This window comes from Malania oleifera, chromosome 1 (genome assembly GCF_029873635.1).
Source record: "Malania oleifera isolate guangnan ecotype guangnan chromosome 1, ASM2987363v1, whole genome shotgun sequence".
NCBI classification, from domain to species: Eukaryota; Viridiplantae; Streptophyta; class Magnoliopsida; order Santalales; family Ximeniaceae; genus Malania; species Malania oleifera.
Genome location: NC_080417.1, coordinates 340,276 through 363,271, shown reverse-complemented (window position 1 = coordinate 363,271; position 22,996 = coordinate 340,276). Strand labels below are relative to the sequence as shown.

The following is a 22,996-nucleotide window of genomic DNA, read 5'->3' as shown; positions in this document are numbered from 1 at the left end:
CCTCCTTTAATTGTCTCTCCGCATAATTTACATAAGACAACATGTCTATTGCCTTCCACTAGAGTTGAAAAATGCCAACCAATGTCTTCTCTAGGTAGCTCTTCACTTCCTTTTTTATCATGCAACATCTTGATGCCTGTTTAGATGACTTCTACACATAAGTAAAAATAAAAAGTTATGGTCCTTATACAAGAAATTAAGAATAAAATGATACATAATTAGCTAATTGCATAACAATATAACATAAATCCTGGATTAAATTTTAGATTTTAAGTTGCTAACTATTAAAAATTTTACTTGATTTATGCATATATAACACAATTATTTATATTACAATTTGCAATTTAACAAAATAAATATATAATTTTAGATCTACAATTTAATTATTTAAAAAGTAGTGTACTTGAGTCACTTGACTAATTGTGTAGAAATTAGAAAATATTATAAATTGTAGATCTAATATTAAATTATTAATTTTCAAGGTATTTAAAAAAATAAATATGTAGATTTATAATTTGCAGAAATTTTCATATTAATTAATAATTTTTTACTTATATATTAATTGTAAATCTGTACTCTAGATTCTATACTTTATACTAATTTTTTATATTAACTACTTTGCTTATATAATTATTTACAAATTTACATACATAAAATAAAATAAATTAAATAATAAGTATAAACTTAAAAGTATAAAATAAATTAAATTACTAATTTAGTAGGCTACAGTGTAGGCTGTGTAGCACTGTATTGGACTGGAGTAGCCTCTACTGCTTCAAATTAAAAGAAACAATTAAAAAAAAAAGAAGAAGGAAGACTGGAGTCTGGAAGAAGGCTTACCCAAGTCCTGACAGTGACCGGACCTACCGAATGAAGTGAGTTTGAGCTGCAAGCCTTCAAATCCTCAAATTTCTTCTTGATTTCAAGATTTCCTTATTGAATCTACCCTAAACTTTGCCAAATAACAGCAATTTTGCCGACAAATTGTGAAAATCTCCACGGATTGAAGAGCCGACTATGCCAACCTGCGGAGCGCAGCTTCAAACAACAAATCGAAGCTGATTTTTGGGGTTCGAAGCTTCAGATTTGTAGATCTAAGCTGGACGAAGGAGACGAAAGGGGAAGAAGCAGCAACACGCGAAGAGACACACAAAAAATGAAGCAGATTTGAAGGGTATAAGATGTTGGGCCTGTCGGCAGCTGTAATGTGGTGTAGTGGCTGTTACGGTCCTTAATGTAAGTGTAAGGCCCGTTATGGGCTGTTATGGTTCCGTAATGGCCGTTATGGCCGTGAATTTCCTGCTCACCGCATTAGTGGCCTGTAACGATATCGGAGGCCTAATTTTCCGTTACGTAATGGCCGTTATTTAATACCATGCTTGAAAATACCTCATTTCTTCCCAATTTTTCTGCCTTCTGCTTCAGTTCTCCCTTTCCCCAAGGTTGTCCAGCTTAGATCTAGTGATCTACAGCTGCAAAAAAATAGAATTTTGTCCTTGAAATTGCTGTCTGAACTCCAAAGATCGAGTGCGTGCTTCCCCTCCCCTTTGTCAGAATGTTTATCCATTTGGGATGAAATTTGTTGTTTGGAAGTGATTTGGGGAGATTTGAGTAGGAAATCAAGCTGGAAGCTTGGGATTTGGGTAGATCCAAAGTATGTTTAAAAAGATGGCCGAAGTCCTCCATTTTTGGCTGCCTCTAGTGCTGCTGCTTTTCTTTGTTACTTCGTGGGTTTATTGAGTGTCCACTGCCAGCATGTATAATTTATTTAATTCTATTGGATCCACCCCGCTCCACTTGCAGCATGTATAATTTATTTAAACCAGCGACCCCCGCTTTTATTTTTTGTTCCCCTTAGCTTAGGCAAGTTAAGCAGCTGAAATTTGAGGCTTAATACCAAAGATTAATTTTTATTTATTTCAGATAATTATGTTTTTAAGATAATCGATATAAAATTCTAGTTAACTAAGTTTTAAAATTTACTTAGTTAACTTAGTTACTTATATTTTTATTTTTTTAAATATCTTAAATTCTTTATAGCTGATGCTTAATTGCTAATTTACTATAATTAACATTGTGTATAGCTTAACTAATCATTTGTGTAATGGACCTAAATTCCATAATCCTCATTTATGTCTCTAATTAATTGGTTGTAAATTTCAATTACATTTCTAAATTTTTTTAGTCATTAAAGTAGTGAACATTATAAAAGAAAATGATCTTTTATGTAAACAACGCACTGAAATTAATATAATAATTATGTTGCCTATTAAAAAGTATTTGTAGGTTGAATAAAAGCAGTCAAAATTCATTAAAAATCTTGTTTTAAAAGGATTCCATCATTATTCTTCAATTTTGACATGGTTGGGTGTGCATGAAAAAAATTCATGGCCGCTGCGACCACTTTCCATTATGTAGCGGCTGCTTCTCTTGTGTTTTGCGACGCCCACGACCGTTACGCAAATTTACCTGCGACCATGATGTAAAACCATGTTGGAATTTTATTGTGATAATCACTCAATTGGTTTCTTTGGAGAATTGAAGCTTGCTTCTCTGGCAGCCAACTGCCAATAATCTTCCCTTGTGAGGATCTCATTGCTTCATTGGTGGTTGTCGATCACAATCTACATTCTGATGCTTGAAAGATATGGGCTTGTTATTGTCCCGGCATCTTAACCACTAATTTATCGCAACACACAGCCGTATAGCGCCAGTGTCATAGCCCTAAGTTTTCAGTTTCAATTTTGTTTTGAGATGATCCTCGTTTGCGAGAAGCTTTTATTTTTATTTTTTTTATTTTTTACTTTTATTTTTTTTTTTCGTTTTTTTGTTTTGTTTTTTTTTTTTTTTGAGGATTTTGTTTCCTTGCTATGATTGTATGTTCTCTTTCTTGGTATACCTTCATTTAATTTCAGAAATGATATTTGTTTGCGAGAAATTTGGAGAGTGATGATTTCCAGCCTGGGGAATGGAGATTAAGGATATAATTTTTTCATGAGTTGAGATGTTCTTTTTTTTCTTATAAGAAAAAAAATTAGAATTTTGTGCATTTTTGGAATGTGCGCATGTTAGAGCTTACTTTTAGTTCTCTATGATTCCTTTATGGTTTAGTGAGCGTGGATTTGGGAGTGACTGAAAGAATTTTGGTCTATGAAAGCTGGTTACCCTAGGGTTCAAATGCTTAGAAATCCTAGGGGTTCTTTAATGGTGAAGTTCTTAGGAAAAACTGGTTACCCTAGGGTTCTATGAAAAGTTATAGTTCTCTTGGGCATGTTGTTTTGTCATGTTTTCCTTGCACTTAAAGAAGTTCACAACACATACATAGAGTTTGCTTCAATGGCTGTGTTGCTAATGAATTTCCTACAAAGTCAAAATATTGTAGACCAATTAATGATTTAAGATCAAGCAACATTAATTGCAATAATTTGACAAGGTTTCCATTTTAGAAAGTCAATATGTGAAAAGGAGATGGAGCACAAAGTGAGTAACCGTGTGTAGAGAAGGAGAATGTGCAGCTGGTTCAAATTTGCTCATTGATAATTAAAAATCAATCAAGATCTAGAGAAGCATCCATGTTAAGAAAATATTCAATCTTTCCATATTCTCATTAGTCAACCATGTGTCTTTAGATCACTTTCTAAAGAGAGTATGGGGTCAAATTTCAATTCAAGTCTGCAATAAAAATATCAAGGAATTAAATTTAAATTTTGTTCAATCAATGGATTAATAGAAGATACTTTTCAAGTAGCCCATGAGTCAAGTATCCAATGAATTTAAAATTTCAAAGATTGAGGATCTTTTTAATTTGTTTAAGAAAATTAAAACAAGAATCTAGGAAAAAAATAAAAAATAAATAAAATAATGAGATAAATTTAAATTAAATGGGGCCCACACACAAAATAATAAGGAGAATAACTAATCCAAGTGAGTGTGAGAAGATCCTGCAATAAGAAATCACATTACTAGCACATAGAAACACATCCAACACCCAAAGGAATATCAACATGTAAAAGAGACTGTGATGCATAAGGTGTCTTAAGACTCGTCCCATAATCATTCTGGTCAGTCATCTTAGACTTGAAAGTTACAATTTTAGCATTTGTTTAACAAGATAATCTAGTATATTAAGTTGATAATCTAAGGACAAAAATTTAGTTTTGGAAATCATCAAAACTCTTAAACGTATGAAATTGAAATTCAAATAGACAAGCACACATATCACGAAATAGTGCCAGATTGAAAGAAAATCCTTCAATTTGCAAGTGGAAGAGTTTGGATAGGGCGTTTTGTTTGCCTAGAGGAGAAAACCCATATTTGCAGCTGATGGATTTGGATTCCTTTATTGGTGGCTAGATAGGTTTGTGAGTGCTTGCCTTCGCTTTTAAAATTGAAGAAAAGTATCATTACAAAAAGTTGGCGAGATAAAGATTTGGGTGGGGACTAAATAAAATCAGAATGGAAGTTTATAGAGTTGCCTAGTTGGGTTTACAATTGAAAGGCGAAGGTTATACCATTTTTGTTCCTAGAGGTTAGGAAGGGGAGGAATAGCAAAGGTTCTTGCAAGAGTTGCAGGCCATTGTGGGTTTGGAGAAGACGAGTGTAGTTGTGGCTCAATTTGCAAGCAGTCATCCCGAGATTGGAAGGAGGTCCTATCCAGTTGTTCAGATTTAGTGAAAGGTGGGAGGCAATGTTGAAATTTCAGTGGTTCTGAATGGGTGAATGTAGGAGTGGCAGCAGCCAATGGTCCAGGAGCTTTCAAGGAAACTGGGGCTTCCGAGGGGAAGGGGATTATGTGAATGCACCAGGGTGTGGAGTGGGCTTTGATTCAGCTGGGCCATGTATCCTTAATATCACTATCCATTTGGCCCAACCATTGGGAAATAAGCCAAGGGCTTTTACCAAAAAAAAAGGCCAAGGGCTTTTGAAGCGAGATTTGGCCCAATTACAACTTTTTGGTCTGATCAGGGAGCTTTTAAAGGTTTTTTGGACTCTCTAATGAAAGAGAGCTTTCGTTGGCTCAAAATCGGGGCTACTTCTTCTTTGTAAGCCCATGCTCCAAAGGCCTAATGTACAAGTGAAAAGATGTGTAGTTGAATACTCCTCAAGCCAACAACAATTTCAGCAGATTGGAAGTGGTTAGGGACTGAGGATCATATAGCTGAGGCTTTTGATACGGTGGGCTTCAAAAAGGAGGGGTACGGTTTGGCTTATAGAAGAGCAAGCATCTGGAGAAGAACAGACTTTTTAATACATCCTCTCCCATGAAAAGGGATTTGTGTGGGTGGGTAGGGTATATCCTCAATTGGTGCGAAGAGATGAGGGAAGGAAAGTTCTGAAATCGAAGGAGTCCTTAAGAGAGGCTTCTCTGGATGATGGTCTGTATCAAGGAGGAGGCTAATTTGATTGTGGATCAGGGCGGGTTTGAGATGGTGTGAGTTTGAGTAATAACAAGGTGGGGATGAATGGTGAGACATAATCTAGGATCACCAGAAGGTCAGCACTGCCACGGGTGTTTTTCCAACAAAGGTGGAAGAGTATGGAAGAAAGGGACTCCTCAATTGAAAGATCTTCTAATGCAGATATGAAGAAAGTTAACTTTTGAGAGGACACAGGTATGGGAGCTTTTACATTGAGGAGCCTTTGAATGGGCTGAAAATTGATCTAAAAAAATGGTTAGTGAAGGTAACTCTATAGGAAGAAGAAATTGGGTGGAGAGTGAGTTCAATGGTGACTTTGTTATGATTGAGGGCAATTTTTTGACGAGGTTCGGGAAAAAATCGGTCTGAATTAGATTCTTCAGAGGGAGTTTCAGGTTTAGAGAAGGATGGAATAGGCAAGGATGAGCTTTGAGCCTGTTCCTAGCTCTCGATTTCCAACAGTTGTTGGATAATGTGGATTTGTAGTTAGCTAATTTAGGACAGGGAATCTGCTTGGGTGGTGATGGAAGTAATGCTAAAAGGGTCAAAGGGAATTGGAAAATTTGCAATGATCTATTAACTATGATGGAAACGATCTGAAAAGTGTTTTTTAGGGCCAGAAAGGGGGTTTTCTTCAGTAGTGCTGGTTAGGTCTTTGGGATGGTGGGCAGTTATGCTTTGGGTTTTATTTATTTATTTTTCCTTTCTTTGTTTTTAGCTTCTTTTTTGAGGACCCTTAGTCCTTTGCTTGAAATCTCTTCTTGAATCAAATTTAAAATTCGGCCAACCAATAGAATAATAGAAGATACTTTCCAATTAATGCATGAGTCTATTCAATTTGTATCCAATGAATTCAAATTTTGAAAGATTAAGAATCTTTTTAACATGTTTAATGAAACAAAACTTGAGTTATATTTAAATTAAATGGGGTCCAGGTATAAGATAATAAGAGTAACTAATCCAAGTGTGAGAAAATCCTTTCTATCATAATATATCCTTTTTTTTTGTTTAAATCTGGAAAAAAAGCAGTTGTAGTTACTGCCAAGAGAGAATTAGAGACTAGAGAGAGAAATAGAATGAGGGAAGAAGGAAGAAAAGGAAGAAGATACAAGGTGTGGGGGGCGGGGAGGACAACCTCAACTTAACTTCCACTTTCAAATTCACACAAACTGGTCCATGCATGGCTTTCACAAATTCACACCCCTTTTATAAGAAAGCCTAAATTGCAAGAAAATCACAAACCAACCCCCTGGAGATACAAGAAATTACAAATAAACCAAATATGCATAAGCCTAACTACAATTTAACTGAAAACACATAATATTTACTAATTAACTAAACACATTTGGTTTGGGACCCAATTGACCCGCTATTCTTTGAAATAGGTCTCCAAATATTGGGTCAAAATGATCCCACTTCCCATCCTACATCACTGGGAAATGATGTTTCCTCCTTCCATTCTCTCCTTCTTGTGGAGAAAGCTCTTCAAGCTTATGGGTGAATTTATGCTTGCTCTCAGGCTAATATACGTACTTAATATACCATTGACAAGGGTAAAATTTGTTGTCTAGACACTTCGGTCAGACCAACTATGATTTTTCTGATAATAAAAGAAATATATTATATAGGGAAAAAAGAAGGTGCAACATGCGGGGACAAGGAGTCCGCCAAAAAAGCAGGAAAAAAACAGCATGAAACTAGACAAAAATAACAAGAAAACCCCTTTTTTGACCCTTTTCCATAATAATCTACCGAACTCTTCAAATTTGCCAATTCTCTCTGACCCTTCAATTTACAACTTCTGCCACCATCCAAGCAAACCTCATTTCCTACAACATCACTCAACTTTAAATCCAACTTATCCAAAAGATCTTGAGCTTCTAAATCCTCCTTGGGCATTTCTTCTAGGGAGTAGGCAATATTCCATCCCTATGCTATCAATTGTTGAAAAACCATACACTCCCTCCAAAGTTCAAACCATTCAACGGGGCAGAGTGAATGTAAGATAAATCCCCTACTTTGTTGCAAGAATCAGAATCGTACCCATATTGTCTCCGAATCTCAACAATAGCCCCCCATCAGAGTCAAATTCACTCAAATCATTTCTTTCTGAATCCAAAATATCCACCCATTTCTTAACCTTCTTTTCTTTCATTTCCCCAGAGCTACACCAAACCCCCTCCTTTGTAAGAGAGCCTTCCACTATGCTAAGTTCTCCTCCTGAGTCTCTCCTTGAAAGCTTTGTCCCTGGCACACCATTTCTCTCTTCTCATCATACACCTTTCTCATCTTGGGGCCCATGCAAGCTAACTTCCAGCGAGCATACACCTTGCAACCCTCAAATCTGTCAAAATTCAAACAAGGATATCATCAATCTCCCACATAATTGCTCTTGGATTTTTATATCTGACCTCCCCATTTTTTGAACACTCTTCCAGACTTGTTACATTTGCAAAACCAGTCTTTTCTAGCTCCAAGCTATTAATATTGTGGGTATGTTCCAGAGTTTGATCAGCCCTACTCGAAGTTTGGAGTGCTGGACTTTGAATGTGAAGTCTAACCTTGTCCTTCCCACTGCTTGTTTCCTAAGCTCTGAGGACTGAATTTGGTTCTTCCCGTTCTTGAAATCCGGTTCTGACTTGTCTAATCCCCCGTTCCCCCCCTGTCTAGATAAACCTTCGGCATTTACCTTTTGAATAGAACCCAAGGATTGACGATCGCCCCTAGACTCCTCATTAGAGCCCAACTTAGATAAACCTAAGACTTGAGCTTGCTCAAGTAAACAGCCCAGTTTATATAAAAAAGAAATACCCTTCTTATTGACTAGTTGGGCTAGGTCCAAAACTAGAATCATATCTCCCGACCCATACCCTTTCGCTTCCTCCCCTGAGTGCAGCCCTAGCAGCCTCTGAGACGAATGACTCCTCTGTCGGAACCCTAGCTACCTTCTCAGGGAAAAATTGATTAGTTGGCGAAGATTGCAGCTTTTGGAGGTTGTTGACTGGTTGGCGACTGTGTGGCTATGGTTGGTTTTGGCTGATTAACAGCAACTGCTGCTGGCTTTTAAAGCTCAACCTTGTTCAATTGAACCACATCACCTATTTTCTTTATTAACCACCATAAGGGCTTGACGATTGCAACCCTCGCCTCCATCTATATTACCTTTCAACACGACCTGTCTCCACAATCTAAAACTTGGATGACCATCTGCAACTATATCACCCAAATCTTTTCATAACTCCTTTGCCAGGTTCCAGAAAACACTTGCAAAACTTTGCCATCCCTCACTTCTTCCACCACCGGGAATGAACACAGAAAACCTCCTATGATTCCTACCCCACCCTACTCCAGGAACTTTCTCACCTTCCTCCATCTAATTTACAGCCAATAGTTTGTAATACCCTTGCGAAAACTCTGAAAACCCCTCTCCATCCAACCAAAAACTGAAAACCCTTTGATGAACCATGAAACTGCCTCTTCCAAAAACCTAACCCATCTGTTACGAACAGAATTCTTCTGGTCATGAGCAAAGATGAACTCCCCTCACCTTGTTAAAATGCAGATCAAAGGATTTTCCTTCGATCTGAATTGCTTGGCTTGTCGTTACCTAAACCAATCTTCATCGCAGCGAATGCACGAAGGAGGAGAGGAATAGTGTCGCAAGGTAAAAGGGGAGCATTATTTCATGTTTATAATCTTTTTCAGACCAACTACTTTAATCTTGGTTACTTTGGCTTGTTTTGTCTAGTGCCCCTTTCACTTGTAGTTGTAGAAAAGCAAGCTTGGAAAATTATGTTTAGTGCTTGGTGATGTCTTAAATTGTGATAGGTTTTGAGTCTTTATGGCCTCCCTCCACGGCACTGCCCTTTCTGCTCTGTTATCTTCATAATTTCTCGCTTTTTTTTTTTGCTTACCCCTTCCTATATTTCTGTCTTCCTCAGCTTTTTATGGGAGGAATTACCCTAAAGGGATTCCAGCTTTCTCGATGATCATGCTCATCTCATTGTTGAAATCTTCAATGTTAAATCCTGCATTTTGCAACTAACTTCTGCTACACTTATTTTCATCCTCTTGTTTCTTATGTTGTTTTTCTTCTGCATATTTTAAAAACCATATATTCTTGGATTTGGTTCATTTTTTTTTTTCTCTTCTGCATATTTGATGACTTTCCTTATTTGACTAAGCAAAACATTTACTTGCAAATTGTAGGGACTGCAGATTATGTCTCAAAACCTAGATACACTCTATCTGTCTATTGATTGGGTGTACCTTTTCTTTCTCTATCAAGTTATCAACTGCTTTTGAAGACCAAACATCTATAAAATCTAAATATTTTCAGGTTCATTCTAAAGAGAGTGTTGGATTTTATACATGCATATGCCTATTAATTGATTTATATGTCTGTCATCATTTGGAAGATTTGCAACCTTTTGATTTTCACCTTATATTCCAAGATTGGTTGAGAATACATTTTTTTTTCCTTGAAAAGAATTGATCGTTTAGTCCTCACAGCCTGTTCGCCAAGACCACCAAGATAAAGAAACACAAAGTGAACAACTTAAGTTCTTAGTTTGTTGGCTCAGTTCTAATATGATGTCAAGATTTTATCATTCGAAAAAAGCAGCCAATTCTGTTAAACAGTAGGTGTTAAGAATGGAGCTGCATCATGTTAGGATTCCTTAGTCAATTAGGATTTCTATTTATGTTAGGACTCCCAAACCAATTAGGATTTTTATTTATGTTAGGATTCTCAAATCAAGTAGGATTTCTATTTGACGTTATGCTGACTTTTCCTTATTTTCCTTGTTATTTTAGGAGTAGTTATTGGAGCCCATTAAGGACTTGGATTGGGATTTATTCTTCTACTAGGAGTCGGATTCCCTACTATACATATATATATATGTTATAGGCTTTTTCATTCAAGTAATAATATAATTTAGAGCCTTTGGCTAATTTGGATGTAAATCCCCTCTAAGTGGTCGACCCTATTTTCTCTTTTTATTTTCCATCCTTTCAATTTCTCCAATTTCCCTACAATAAAATGCAAGGGTCTTACCATTTGGTATCAAAGTTGGCATTCTTGTGGATGTTGTTAACCTGTCGATAAAAGCAAGATCTTGGAATTTTTTATCTTCACTCATACGCTATGGCTTCAAAAATTCAGCAGTCTTATATGGAAGCTAGGCTAAAGGTTGAACTTAACAATATGTTTAAGCCTCAATTTGAAGATATCAAGGCATCCGTCTCTGAAGGCTAAACTACTGAGTGCATTTTTTTTCCATAAAAAGAGAGAAGATTATGCCTCCACCCCAGCTAATTGTAGGGAGTAGCTAGAGGTGCACGAAGGAGGTTACCAAGGAGAGTATGATCATGGTCTTTCTTGAATGAAGGTGAAATTTCCTTGGTGAAATGGTGATGATCCTGTTGGTTGGGTTTCTAGGGCTCAAAAATACTTCCGCTTTCATTGCCCTCTAGAACGTCTAAAGTTGAGATTGCTGCTACTAGTCTAGATGGTGATGCTTGTCAATTGTATGTCTGGTTTGAAGCTCATTATGGAATGCCTTCATGGCAAGAATTTTTTACGGATTACTTGTTTGATTTGGGCCCACTAAATATGAGAATATTGATGGAGAGATTTCCAAAATAGGCCAAACTAGCACTTTCTTGGAGTCTTAGATACAATTTGGGTGGCTATCCAATAGAACTAAAGATTGGAATGAAAGCTATTTTGTCGATACTTTTTCTAAAGGTCTCCTTCCTGCCGACATGAGGTCAAAGTGCGTTGGCCACAAACTATGACTATTGCAATTTCCTTTGTGTGAATTGAAGAAGAGAAGCTGGGAGAAGAATGGCTTTGCTCCAACAAGACCATTGGCAAGTAGATATATATATATATTTGTAGAAAAAGAAATTTGATTAATAGGGAAAGGCTTTACTGGGAGGGAGAGTAAGAAATCTCGCAGCAAAATTTGGAAAAAATCAGGAAACAGAATATCGTCTTTTTAAATGGATGAAGGAAATTGAGCTGTTCAGAAATTGATGAAGATTTCTGACTTTTTGTTCTTCATGTAAATTATATGTATTATGTTGTCTCATAATGGTAATTACTCCCGTTCATGGAGTGTCGTATTGTGTGCCCAACTGCCGAACTGCTTGCTAAAAGATTGCATTTACTGTTTTTTGTAGGATGAGCAGGATAGGAAGATTAGAAAACTATCTTGCCAGCTGGAATGTGCAAGACGAAAATGTGAAGTATATCGAGCCAACTTGCTGTCAGTATTGAAAGATATTGAGGACCAAAAATTACAGTTGTCAGTTAAGGTACTGAATATTAAGTTAGGGATGAAAGACTCTGATCTGAAATGGAATTGATGGTACTCTCTCTCTCTCTCTCTCTCTCTCTCACATGCAGTTGTAACGTGCACAACTGTTCATGTACTTCAACATGTTCCTGGTCTAAACTCTCAATAGTATAGGCAATGACCAGGTGCAACATGTTGCCTTAAGAGTATAGTGCTTGTTACTCTCTGAGGCACCTTTCTGTTGGATGTAGAATGTATAAATTGTTGTGATTAAATATGTCTACTCATATTCTTTTGCATGTATTGAACAAAAGCTTCATGTTAGTTCTTATATTCGGAGTTCTTTTAGGTAGCGGTTGGTTCACAGTTGGAATTGTCGAAAACGGAATGTTAGTTCTCTCATGTTTGGTTTGAAATTGGAATCGAAATTGTATCAGTGTTTGGTATATATAGACATAGGAATTGGAAATGAGTCTAGTTAGTATAAAAAATTTATTCAATTAATTTAATATAAGATAATAATATTATAAAATAATTGTTATATAATATTATTTTAGTATATAATAAATAATTTTTTAACAATAAAATCATTTTAATAATCATGTACTTGATTATATTTTGCGTACTATATTTTATCATATTTTTATTATTATTTTGTTTTAACTATATTATTAATATTATATTTTATCTTATATTTTATAAGTATTTTATTTTAATATGTAATTTAGTAAATGTAAATAAAAATTTCATATATTATAATCCACATCTAATCTAAGAAAAAAGGACTAAAAATTAATCCAAATATAAGTATAAGAATTCTGGTTTTCACGATTACGTCCTCTGGGAGGACCAATAAATGAAGACACATTATATGATAGTGTATGTATAATGTATAATAGTGTGAGAGGACTAAGTTGGCCTTCCTAAGGACCTAATCTTTTCTCATTCTTTAGTAGGCTAGATTTCAAAGAATTGCATGCTGCTATAATTTGCTGGTAGAAACAATTGGGTGTTTGGCTGCTGGATGAAGAGGGAGTGAGCTTTCAATTACATGTTTGGTATATAATGGAATGTAATTGGACAAAATGGAATTGAATTTATTGCCTAACAATCATTTGAATTTTTATTCTATTATTTTTCTAGTCTATTTTATTTTGCAAATTAAATATAATGTAATTTAAATTTTGGTAATGTCACCCTCTGGCAATGGATTAAGAGCGTAGTCCTCTTCATATGTTTCTCTATGACTTGAGTTTATCATGAGTGATCGAGTGATTACTGGTTATTTTGTTGTTTCTCTTCTTTAGTACTATAAATGTAATTCCTATTTTACTGTGTCATTTTTTCAAATTCTAAACTTGCCTTTTTTTAAATTTTTTTTATTTATTTTTTTATGGCCAGTTTGAATCACGAGAAAAGAAAATAAGAAGAAAATTTATTCTCCGCTTTATTTTCTCTCTATTTCAAACACCATTTAAAATAAAAAAATTGTTCTAATATGATTAAAAATTAAGAAAAATTAAATGTTAAGGATGTGTAAAATTACTATTTTGTTCATTGATTCAATATATTTTTTATTTACTTTTCATTTTCCTCAGTAACTAAACATTAAAAAGTAGAATCCTTCTTATATCCCTTTCCTTTCCCCAATATTATTCAAGTTCCAAATGGGCTGTTAGGAAAGACTACTTTCATAGGAATTGAGTGGAATGAGTTTAAATTTATCAAATTGAATTCATCATGCTTCCTAATTAAATTATTTCCATTCCTATTTCATTTTGCAAACCAAATATGGCATTAATATTAAAGATGATATAACTCTGCTATTAAAAAGGAAATTTATGCTTTTATGGTATGATTTTTAACATTCTCAAAATATATCTATAATCGACAAATATTTCAAAACATAAATTTCTTGTAGCTAGTATATATAATTAAAGTTTTGAAAATAAGAATCTACATAAATTGTTGTAGTTTCTGTGTTGATCTTAGATGACATTTGTTCATAAATCGTGACAATACCACTATCATGAGCTTGAAGCAGCAAAACCATCTAACTAGGACCAAAACAAGAACAAGTTTTGCTGTGTTATGGGGCTCATGATGACACGTGCCCATGTGGCAGACAATTGGAAGAAAATTGAAAGATATTCATATTTATGTTATATAGTTGTTGAAACCAAATATTAGAAATTTATGAATGGTATCATGTGTAGATATTAAATTACTAAAATTTTATGATATACAAAAATCTCTCAAAACTCACAAAGCATGGGCATCGCGCATGCGTGCAACTAGTACAAATAAGGGGGATTAAGAATGTCCATTGTCCACAAAGCTCATGGTTGCTCACCCTTCTTTCCTAACACTTTCATGTTGAATTGTACCTTTTGATACTACACGTTGGCAGAAGGGCATAAATCATATATATATATATATATTTAGAAAGTGTTAATTATCACTTTATGTGAAAGTTTAAGTTGTTAGATTGTGGACCAATAACGTATATAAAGCTTTAAACCTTCTTCCCCTCCCATGTGCAACCCAATAGCACATTAAGAGATAAACACGCGATAACAACATCCATTATAGGAAATACAGTAGTTTTTTAAAAGCAGGAAACAAAACTAGAACCCAAGACCTCCTAGTAACAATCTCTTATACCATGTTACATGATCACTTTACCTAAAAGTTTAAACTAATAGATTGTGGGCTAACAATGTATATCAAGCTTAAATATAAAAGTAAAGCCCAATGTAAAAAGTTTATTGGTGAAAGTAAAACCTTTTTAAATATATGTATCTTTTTTCCTAAAAAATGCTCTTTCTTTTCTGACTTACTACTTGTATTGAAATGATACAACACCAAGAAGAAGAAGAAGCCTCAAGTCCCACTAGGTTGGACCGGTTATATGAATCTATTTTTGCTAATTCACTTGATTAAGGGCACTTTCCTCCGCCATTTTAACGGTTATAAAATCTTTCTCACTACCTCATTTTTTAGGTTACACCTTTGCCTCTTCTACAACCATTAATAATAATTAACTCACTCCTCACTAGAGTACTACTTGGCTTATACTTTAAATATCAAAATCATCTAAGTTACCCCTCTTTTATCTTATCTCCTACTGAATTATACTTATTTTATTGAAAATATGTCCATTCCTTAGTTTACCACTTAAAGTTACACCACTCATCCGCTTTAGCACCCGCATTTTTGCCAGTTTTACTTTTGGATATGTTTTTTCTTAGTCGTCCAACATTTTAGAAAACTAATTTTTTTAAAAAAACTTATACTAAAATGATGATTCTTGCAAACCTATTCATTTCCTAAACCAAATGTCGTCAAATTTTTGGATGGAGTCACAGTTTATCACATGCCAAAAATAGAAACATGACACCAATCATTTCCATATGCATATGAGTAGGCAACCACAAGCCAATGATTATCGACAAATAGGCTAAACATATGAATATGAACAAACTAGGCAACCACATGGATATGCACAACCAACAAAATCCACATGGTAGTGATAGGGGAGATGATATTAAGCCAATCCAAGACTTATTACGGTATTAATGACGGATGATTTATGGCATTGTATTTATTTACTTTGATGATTTGGTATACTTAAATCATTAAATGAATGCTTGAAATTTGTAATGATTTAAATGTTCTTCATTTCTTTGTTTGCTTAACCATATGCAATTTATATACCCCAAAAAATAATAGGCGCCCATTAAGGGTTGTGTGAAATGATTCTTTTTCACTCCTCATTGGCATCGCAAATTTCATTTATCCAATTTCTTAACCAGGTATCATATTACCACAAGCTAAGTTTCTCATGGAATTTCATCATTCTTTAAAGGCAAAAAGAAATTTTTTTAACTTTGACAGATTGGAGAATGGCTCGATTCATATAATTTAGTTTGTATGAAGAATTTAAGTGGGTCATGCATATTACAACTTTTTAGTCGGGGTTTTGTGGGTTAGATTAGAATATTGGGGGTGTATTTCTCAAGGTGAAAGGAGGTTCTCTTCTTCAAAAGCTACATGGGAACAAGTGGGGAAGATTTTAGTTCCTAAAAAGGAACAAAGAGGATGGTTAAGGCAGCTACCTTTGTTTCCTAAAAGCTCACTAGTCCCTTACTCCCCTGTAAACAAGGAGTCCTTTAGTCCAAAGAGAGGCAAAACAAGCAAGAACTAATAGTACTCTCTTGTAATAGTTTTCTTGTCTTCCCCTCTCGTCTTGTATGTTGTTTGTTTAATGAACTATCTCTCAGTGTGTTTCTTGCTCCATTCTTCCTTATTCTATCCTTCCATATTATCAATCCTACACTGAGTGCCCAATTGGTATGATAGCCATGACAACGCAAAGACTCCATCGGAGCCTCTATCACTCCTTGAGTGATGGATCTCTTTGCCCACAACACAGGTTCTTGTTCTAACCTAGTATGCTTTGTAGTTGCCAAATCCCAAGTGGGTCAAAACAAGAAAAAAACATGTGATACTTCAATAATGTTGACCTAAACAAGATGCCACAAGACTTCTTTAACCCGGTGCATACTTAGATCCATGGCAGCTTAAAGACTTCGTTGGAGTCTCCATCATTCCTTGAGTGGTGAATCTTTTTACCCACAATAGAGGTTTTTGTTCTAACCTAGTATGCTCTATGGTTGCCATATCTCATATGGATCCTCCACATCATAATAGTAATGAACAATTGTTCTAACTTAATATGATCCATGGTTTCTACATTCTATGAGGATCCTTCATATCAAAACAATGATGAACAAAACTAGACTAAACATTTCATTCTAAGCATTCCTTTTCATTGAAGTTATTAGAGAGTAAGGCCTAAGGTGGCCTTAACCTATTGTAAGGCCATGGAAAGCTGTGTTTTGGTCGGGCAAAGTTGGCATCTCTGGTGATAAATAAAGAATAGGAATACTTAGATTGATTCACTACTTTGTAGTTTCATAAGTTGGGTAATTGATTCGTTTATTCATAGGTAGTGAGAAAAGGTTCTAAATGTGTCAATTAAGAAACCATGCCTTTTAAAGCCATGATAACTTTGTCTTTATTTTTTAATTCTTTTGCTAGATCTTCATCTATGTTTAGTTTAGATCACCTTGATTACATGTTTTATGTAGATTATGCCCCAGAAAATGGTATTGTTCCCCAAACCAAAAATCCCTAAATCACAAACCCATACTATGTCTATGGCAAGACCAAGTATCCTTTAAACCTTCTGAAGAAAATCATTAGCAAGATAGCCGTATTGAGAGGCGTTAAGGAGATTATCGAAGCTTTGCCTTTTGATTCTCACAACTCTTGGTAGTTGAACTATAATAGTTTATGATCCTACAATTCTCCCTTGAGCTTCCACAAAAGTATCTTAACTAGGGATACACTCATATTCAAATAGGCACAGTCAAGTTATACCTTACCTTCCATAAAGATCTTCCTATCTGCTCCAAAGTTGTGCTCTTTGGTTCAAACTTTTTCAAGTATGAGCATGCTTGCATTGCCACTATGCAAACAACGCTGAATACAGGGACTATCAGCTTCATAGTCTTCTCCAACTTCTGCATGCACTTATTTGACTTGAATATGAGAACTGCTCTCAAAGTCTAGATCCAGATTTTTGGAGCACACTAGATCTTTAATTCTACTGCACCCACTCTTTATCATCAAATTGTCTACAAACTCCTAAACCATTCTTTTGATCTCGCAATTCCCTAGGAAAACCCTGTGTTAGCCTTAGTATCTATATGATCCTAATTGTCGTATTTTGATGATAACAACCCATTAGTGATTCTAAGTTAACTAATCTTTGCATATCAAACTATGACAGGTACAAATTCAAATGCAAAGATCAAGTAAACACTCAACATGTTTGACATTATCAAAAAAGGGGAGATTGTTAGTCTTAGTGGTTACATAATCATAATTGATGTATTTTGATGATATCAACCTATTTTGTAGTTCCAAGTTAACCTATCTTTGCAGATCAAGTTAGTACAGGTACAAGTGACAAAGATATGAAGCATTGGGTCAAATGCAAAGATCGAGTGGACATTCAAGTAGGAAAGATCAAAGTGGACACTCATTTGGAAGAACTCATGCACATCCAATAAAGTCATAATTTAATAGGAAGTGTTTGAGGTAGGAACTATTGTAACTCTTGCAGAATTGTTTCATGCAAGTTCATTGAGCAAATGCATTGCATATTAGTTTATAAAGTATTTAGGCTATCACCAAAACATAAGTTCTATACTTATGAGTTTTCAAAGAACAAAAGAAATAGTTTTATGTAAATATCCTATACTTACTATGTTTTCATAAGGGTCAAGTTTTAAATGATCTTAGTGTTATAATCTTTTATAAACTTGGTCCCGGTTGGGTTAAAAATTCATTTATGCACCTAAATATCAAACTCATGAAGAAACAAGGCAAACCGTTGATAGTTTGGCATAGGTGCATTGATGGTTTCAAGTAGAGAGTTAAATGGAATTTGGCCTGAATGAAACCGTCCACGGTTTGGGGGAAACCGTCGACGGTTTGAGGGGAAACCATTAATGGTTTGGGGAATCCGTCGACGGTTTGCGTTAGGATTCCAAACCCAACGACTAGTTTTCAAAGTATTCAACTATTTTAGAATCCAAACGACCATAAAACAACTAGTACTTTGATTTGCCTATAAATACAAGGCTAGAAACTTGTTCTAGCACTGATTGAGCAATTCACATTTGGTAAATATCATTTTCAAGCACACTACATTCTAGTTCATTATCTTTGTGCTCAACATCTCTCCTTCTATTTAATCTTGTCGTGATTCATTACTTTGAGAGAGTTGTGTGAGGTTTTCATTGTATCAAATATCAGCTCATTAAAGGAGCATTATTGTTGTAAATCATTTTCATCTTCAAGTTGTAAAAGATTCTTGGTGAGCCGAGTTGCAAAGGGTTTTTGGTGAACCGAGTTGCATAGGGTTCTTGGTGAACCATGGTTGAAGGGTTCTTGGTGAACCTTATTTGAAGGCTCTATGTGAGGGGGATTTGTTTCCTTGTGTAAAGGCTTTTTCGCCTTTGAAGGAGATCATATAGTTGATTGAGAATCCTTGAGTGTGCCTTAAGGCGTGGATGTAGGCAAGGGGATGAACCACATTAATATTGTTTGTCGAGCTTTTATTCCCTACTCTTTTATTTATGTCTTGTGCATGATTTATATTCTATATATTGTGATATAATCATTTGTATCTTACAAAGATTTTATACTTTTTTTGAAAAAAGCGAAAATACATAAAATAGTCTATTCACCCTCCCCCCTTTAGACTCAACTCTAGGGTCAACAAGTGGCATCAGAGTAAGGCGCTTACATTATCAAAGTAACTTCTAGAGCGGAAAGATCAATGGCGTATATGGTGAACACCTATTCTTCCCTAGGACAATCCATGTATGAACCACCAAGGTTCAAAGGCCCAAATTATTCTTCATGGAAAAATCGTATAACCATTTTCATTCAATTGTACGATCTAGATATGTGGGAGATCATCTCAAGTGGAAACTTCTCCTTCACGAAGAAAAATGACAAGAATGAAGATATTCCGAAGACAAGAATAGAGCTATCAATGAGCCAAAAGAGGTTAGTACAACTCAATTTTAAAGTAAAACATTATCTTTTCTATGCCTTGAGTGATGATGAATATAATCGTATTTGCGGATGTGAAACCGCAAAAGAAATATAGGATAAGCTTCAAAACACATATGAAGGTACATCTCAAGTTAAACATTAAAAAATGTGCATGCTAGTTAAAGAATATGACATGTTCAAGTTGAATGAAGGTGAAACAATGCTGTCCATGATCACTCGGTTCACACACATCATAAACAACTTAAAAGGACTCAGTAGAACTTATTCATTGGAAGATTATGTACAAAAAGTTATCCAATCTTTACCTAAGTGATCAATAACCATTGAAGAAACAAAAGATCCAGAGAAGCCTAAGAAAGAAATAGGTATTGCCTCAAAATCATCTAATTCTACTCACAACGACATGATTGAAGAGGATGAAGATAATGAGGATGAGATAGAATTTTTTAGAAGGAAACTTAAGAAATTATTAGTTAAGAGACAACAACTTAGTAAGCAAATTAGAAGAGAATAGTCAAGCAATAATGATAGCATTGAATGTTATGATTGCAATAAGACTGGGCACGAAATGATAAATTTCCCTCTAAACCAAAACCAAGGGAATTTTAAAAATGGGGATTATAATGCCATGAATATTGCTACTTGGGATAAAATTGATGGATTATCCACCGATGATGAAATAGAGTAAGAAGCACATTCTTGCTTCATGGCTGACGAACAAGAGGAGGTAAGTTTTGATGATGATGATGATGATGATTATACTTATGATGAATTAGTAACTAAATGCACTGAATTATTTGATGAATTAGTTGTAGTCAAAAGAAGGAACAAAAATCTTGAAGAAAAACTGTCAAAATGTAAACGAAAAGAACTTTGTCTTTGTTCCACCTTAAAAGAAGAATATATCTCTCTTAAAATTAAAATTGAGGAGCTTACTTCAAATGCTCAAAAAGACCATGAAAATTCTCAAGTAGAAGTAGGAAATTTGAAAGATCAAATTGAAAATATTTTTTTTAAAAAAAATATTCTCTTGAAAAAGAAAAATGAAGATCAAGGTAAAACTATTGAAAAATTCATAAGAGGAAAAGAAAACTCCAATAAATTCTTAGGAGTAAAAAGAAATAATGTTTACAAAAGGAATTTAAGTTATGATTCCTCTTATAAATCACATGGTCATATTAATGTTTATGCCTCATCAAGTAAAAATAGGGTTAATAAGACAAAACCTTCACATGCAAACAATACTTGCTTGTATTGTGAAAGGAAATGTCACATCCGTTACTCTTGCCCATGTGCTACAGGCAAAGAAATGAAGTTATAATGAGTAGTTAAGAAGACCAACCCATTGGGACCCAAGGAAGAATGGATACCAAAACGAATTACCTAATTTTTAGAACTATTGCTTCCTTAGAGCCTATGTTTAGTTAATTAATAGGAATTAGGTAGATTTAACCATATCTAAACAAAAATGGATAAGTGATGACTAAGTGAATTTTTAGAGTGCAAAATTAAAGACACTTGCCTCAATAGTGCTCAAGGTCTAAAAACCCAGTTTACGTGTAATAATAGCTTGATTACTATGCTGGGGACTTTAGAGAATCAAGCCGATATGATAAGTTCAAATGTTTAATCCAATATGATCTTTAAACTATATATATCTTCATTGATTGGTCATTCTTTATGAATGAAAGTATTGGCTACGTTGGCCCATGTACAGGAAGTGGTTTAATCCCCATGAGGCGCTCAAACTGGTAACAGGAAACCCACATATACTAGAAGTAGCTAAACCGAAGGCCAAAGATCTTACTGTTGAATTCCGTGTACTACATCATATAATTAGCTATAATGTCTCGCTAAGACACAATGGACGTGATACAGTTACACACGAAGATATATTCGCCATGTGCTGCATATGGCATAGTTGCATGATTGATCCGCCCTCCATTGTTGTGCAAATTATGCAGGACAATTTGCGGAAGAAGAGCAACTGCCTACCGTTTGGCCGACAACTCACATGCATATTCTCCCACCATGATTTAAGATTCGCAGGTGCTGAGGAAGTATGTCCAAAATCTGATGATGAATATTCTGAGTTCACCCTGCGCCGGATGCATTTTGTCCAAGATGAGAGATCATTGATCTAACTAAAGCAAGACCAACTGGCAAGGGCTCAAATTGATGAAATAGAGGAAGCCATGGAAGAAGAGGACATCTAAGCAAGACTGTTTGGCCACGCTGATGAGCAAATGGGTGCACCTGAGGATAGTGGACCATCTAATTCCTATATTAGGCAGTGCCTTGATGGGATCGATGCACGCATTGGTTCATTGGAATAAAGGATTGATTCACGTTTCAGCTCTTTGGAACATTACTTTAACGACATAGAATCTAGTCTCGATAGGTTGTTGTTTGATTTGTTTAGGTCTGATACTTAGTATCTCTCTTTTTCATGATGATCAAAGGGGGAGAAGTTATTTGGTATTTGGTGTTGTTGGTGTTGTTATTACGTATGTGGGTAAGATAGTGTGATTGGTAGTGGTGTAGTGATATCAATTATAATGTGTTGCTTGGTTTTTAATATATCTAGAACAAATCTGTAATGTGTTACTTACATTGTTATAAATGAAAACTTAGATTTTTTGCTTAAATTGTCTCTTAATGAAAGTTCAGTGAATGTTCAAATTTGTTGCTTGCTGTTTTATATTAAGTGAACTTTCTGATAATTGCATGTTATTACTCCAATGAATATGAAATATAAAGTTGAATGATTTAATTATGCCCTATATATGCATATAGTAAGGGGGGGGGGGGATTACATTTTATTCAACCATATGCATAAATTAAGGGGGAGCTTTTAATTATATCCTTTAAGGACACCAATGGTTTGTCATCATAAAAAAAGGGAGATTGTTAGCCTTAGTGGCTATATGATCCTAATTGTTGTATTTTGATTATAACAACCAATTAGTGAGTCTAAGTTAACTAATCTTTGCATATCAAGCTATAACAGGTACAAATTCAAATGGAAAGATCAAGTAAACACTCAATAGGTTCGACATCATCAAAAAGGGAGAGATTGTTAGTCTTAGTGGTTACATAATAATAATTGATGTATTTTGATGATATCAACCTATTTTGTAGTTCCAAGCCAACCTATCTTTGTAGATCAAGTTAGTACAGGTACAAGTGGCAAAGATATGAAGGTACTGGATCAAATGCAAAGATTGAGTGGACATTCAAGTAGGAAAGATCAAAGTGGACACTCACTCTGAAGAACTCAAGCACATCCAATAAAGTCATAATTTAATAGGGAATGTTTAAGGTAGGAACTATTGTAACTCTTGCGGTATTGTTTCACGCAAGTTCATTGAGCAAAGAGTTAAGCAAATGCATTACATGTTAGTTTAAAAAGTATTTAGGATATTACCAAAACATAAGTTCTATACTTATGAGTTTTCAAAGAACAGAAGAAAGAATTTTATGTAAATATCTTATACTTACTATGTTTTCATAAGGGACAAGTTTTAAATTATCTTAGTGTTATAATCTTTTATAGACTTGGTCTCAATTGGGTTAAAACCTCATTTACACCTAAATATCAAACTCATAAAGAAACATGGC

At 34.8% G+C, this 22,996-nt stretch overlaps 1 protein-coding gene across 2 annotated transcripts in view; it reads left to right on the top strand.

Annotated features, from left to right (window-relative positions):
• LOC131143938 (protein FAR1-RELATED SEQUENCE 5-like) overlaps positions 1-22,996 on the top strand; it is a 38,804-nt gene that overhangs the window by 8,628 nt on the left and 7,180 nt on the right. The window contains exon 2 of one of the 2 annotated variants that reach the window (XM_058092304.1): positions 11,604-12,050. The exons of the other annotated variant lie outside the window; for it this stretch is intronic. Coding sequence (XP_057948287.1) covers positions 11,604-11,789 — 186 coding nt within the window. The 3' untranslated portion in view covers positions 11,790-12,050. Of the gene's footprint in view, positions 1-11,603; positions 12,051-22,996 lie in introns of those variants that run through there. 2 annotated transcript variants of the gene reach the window in all.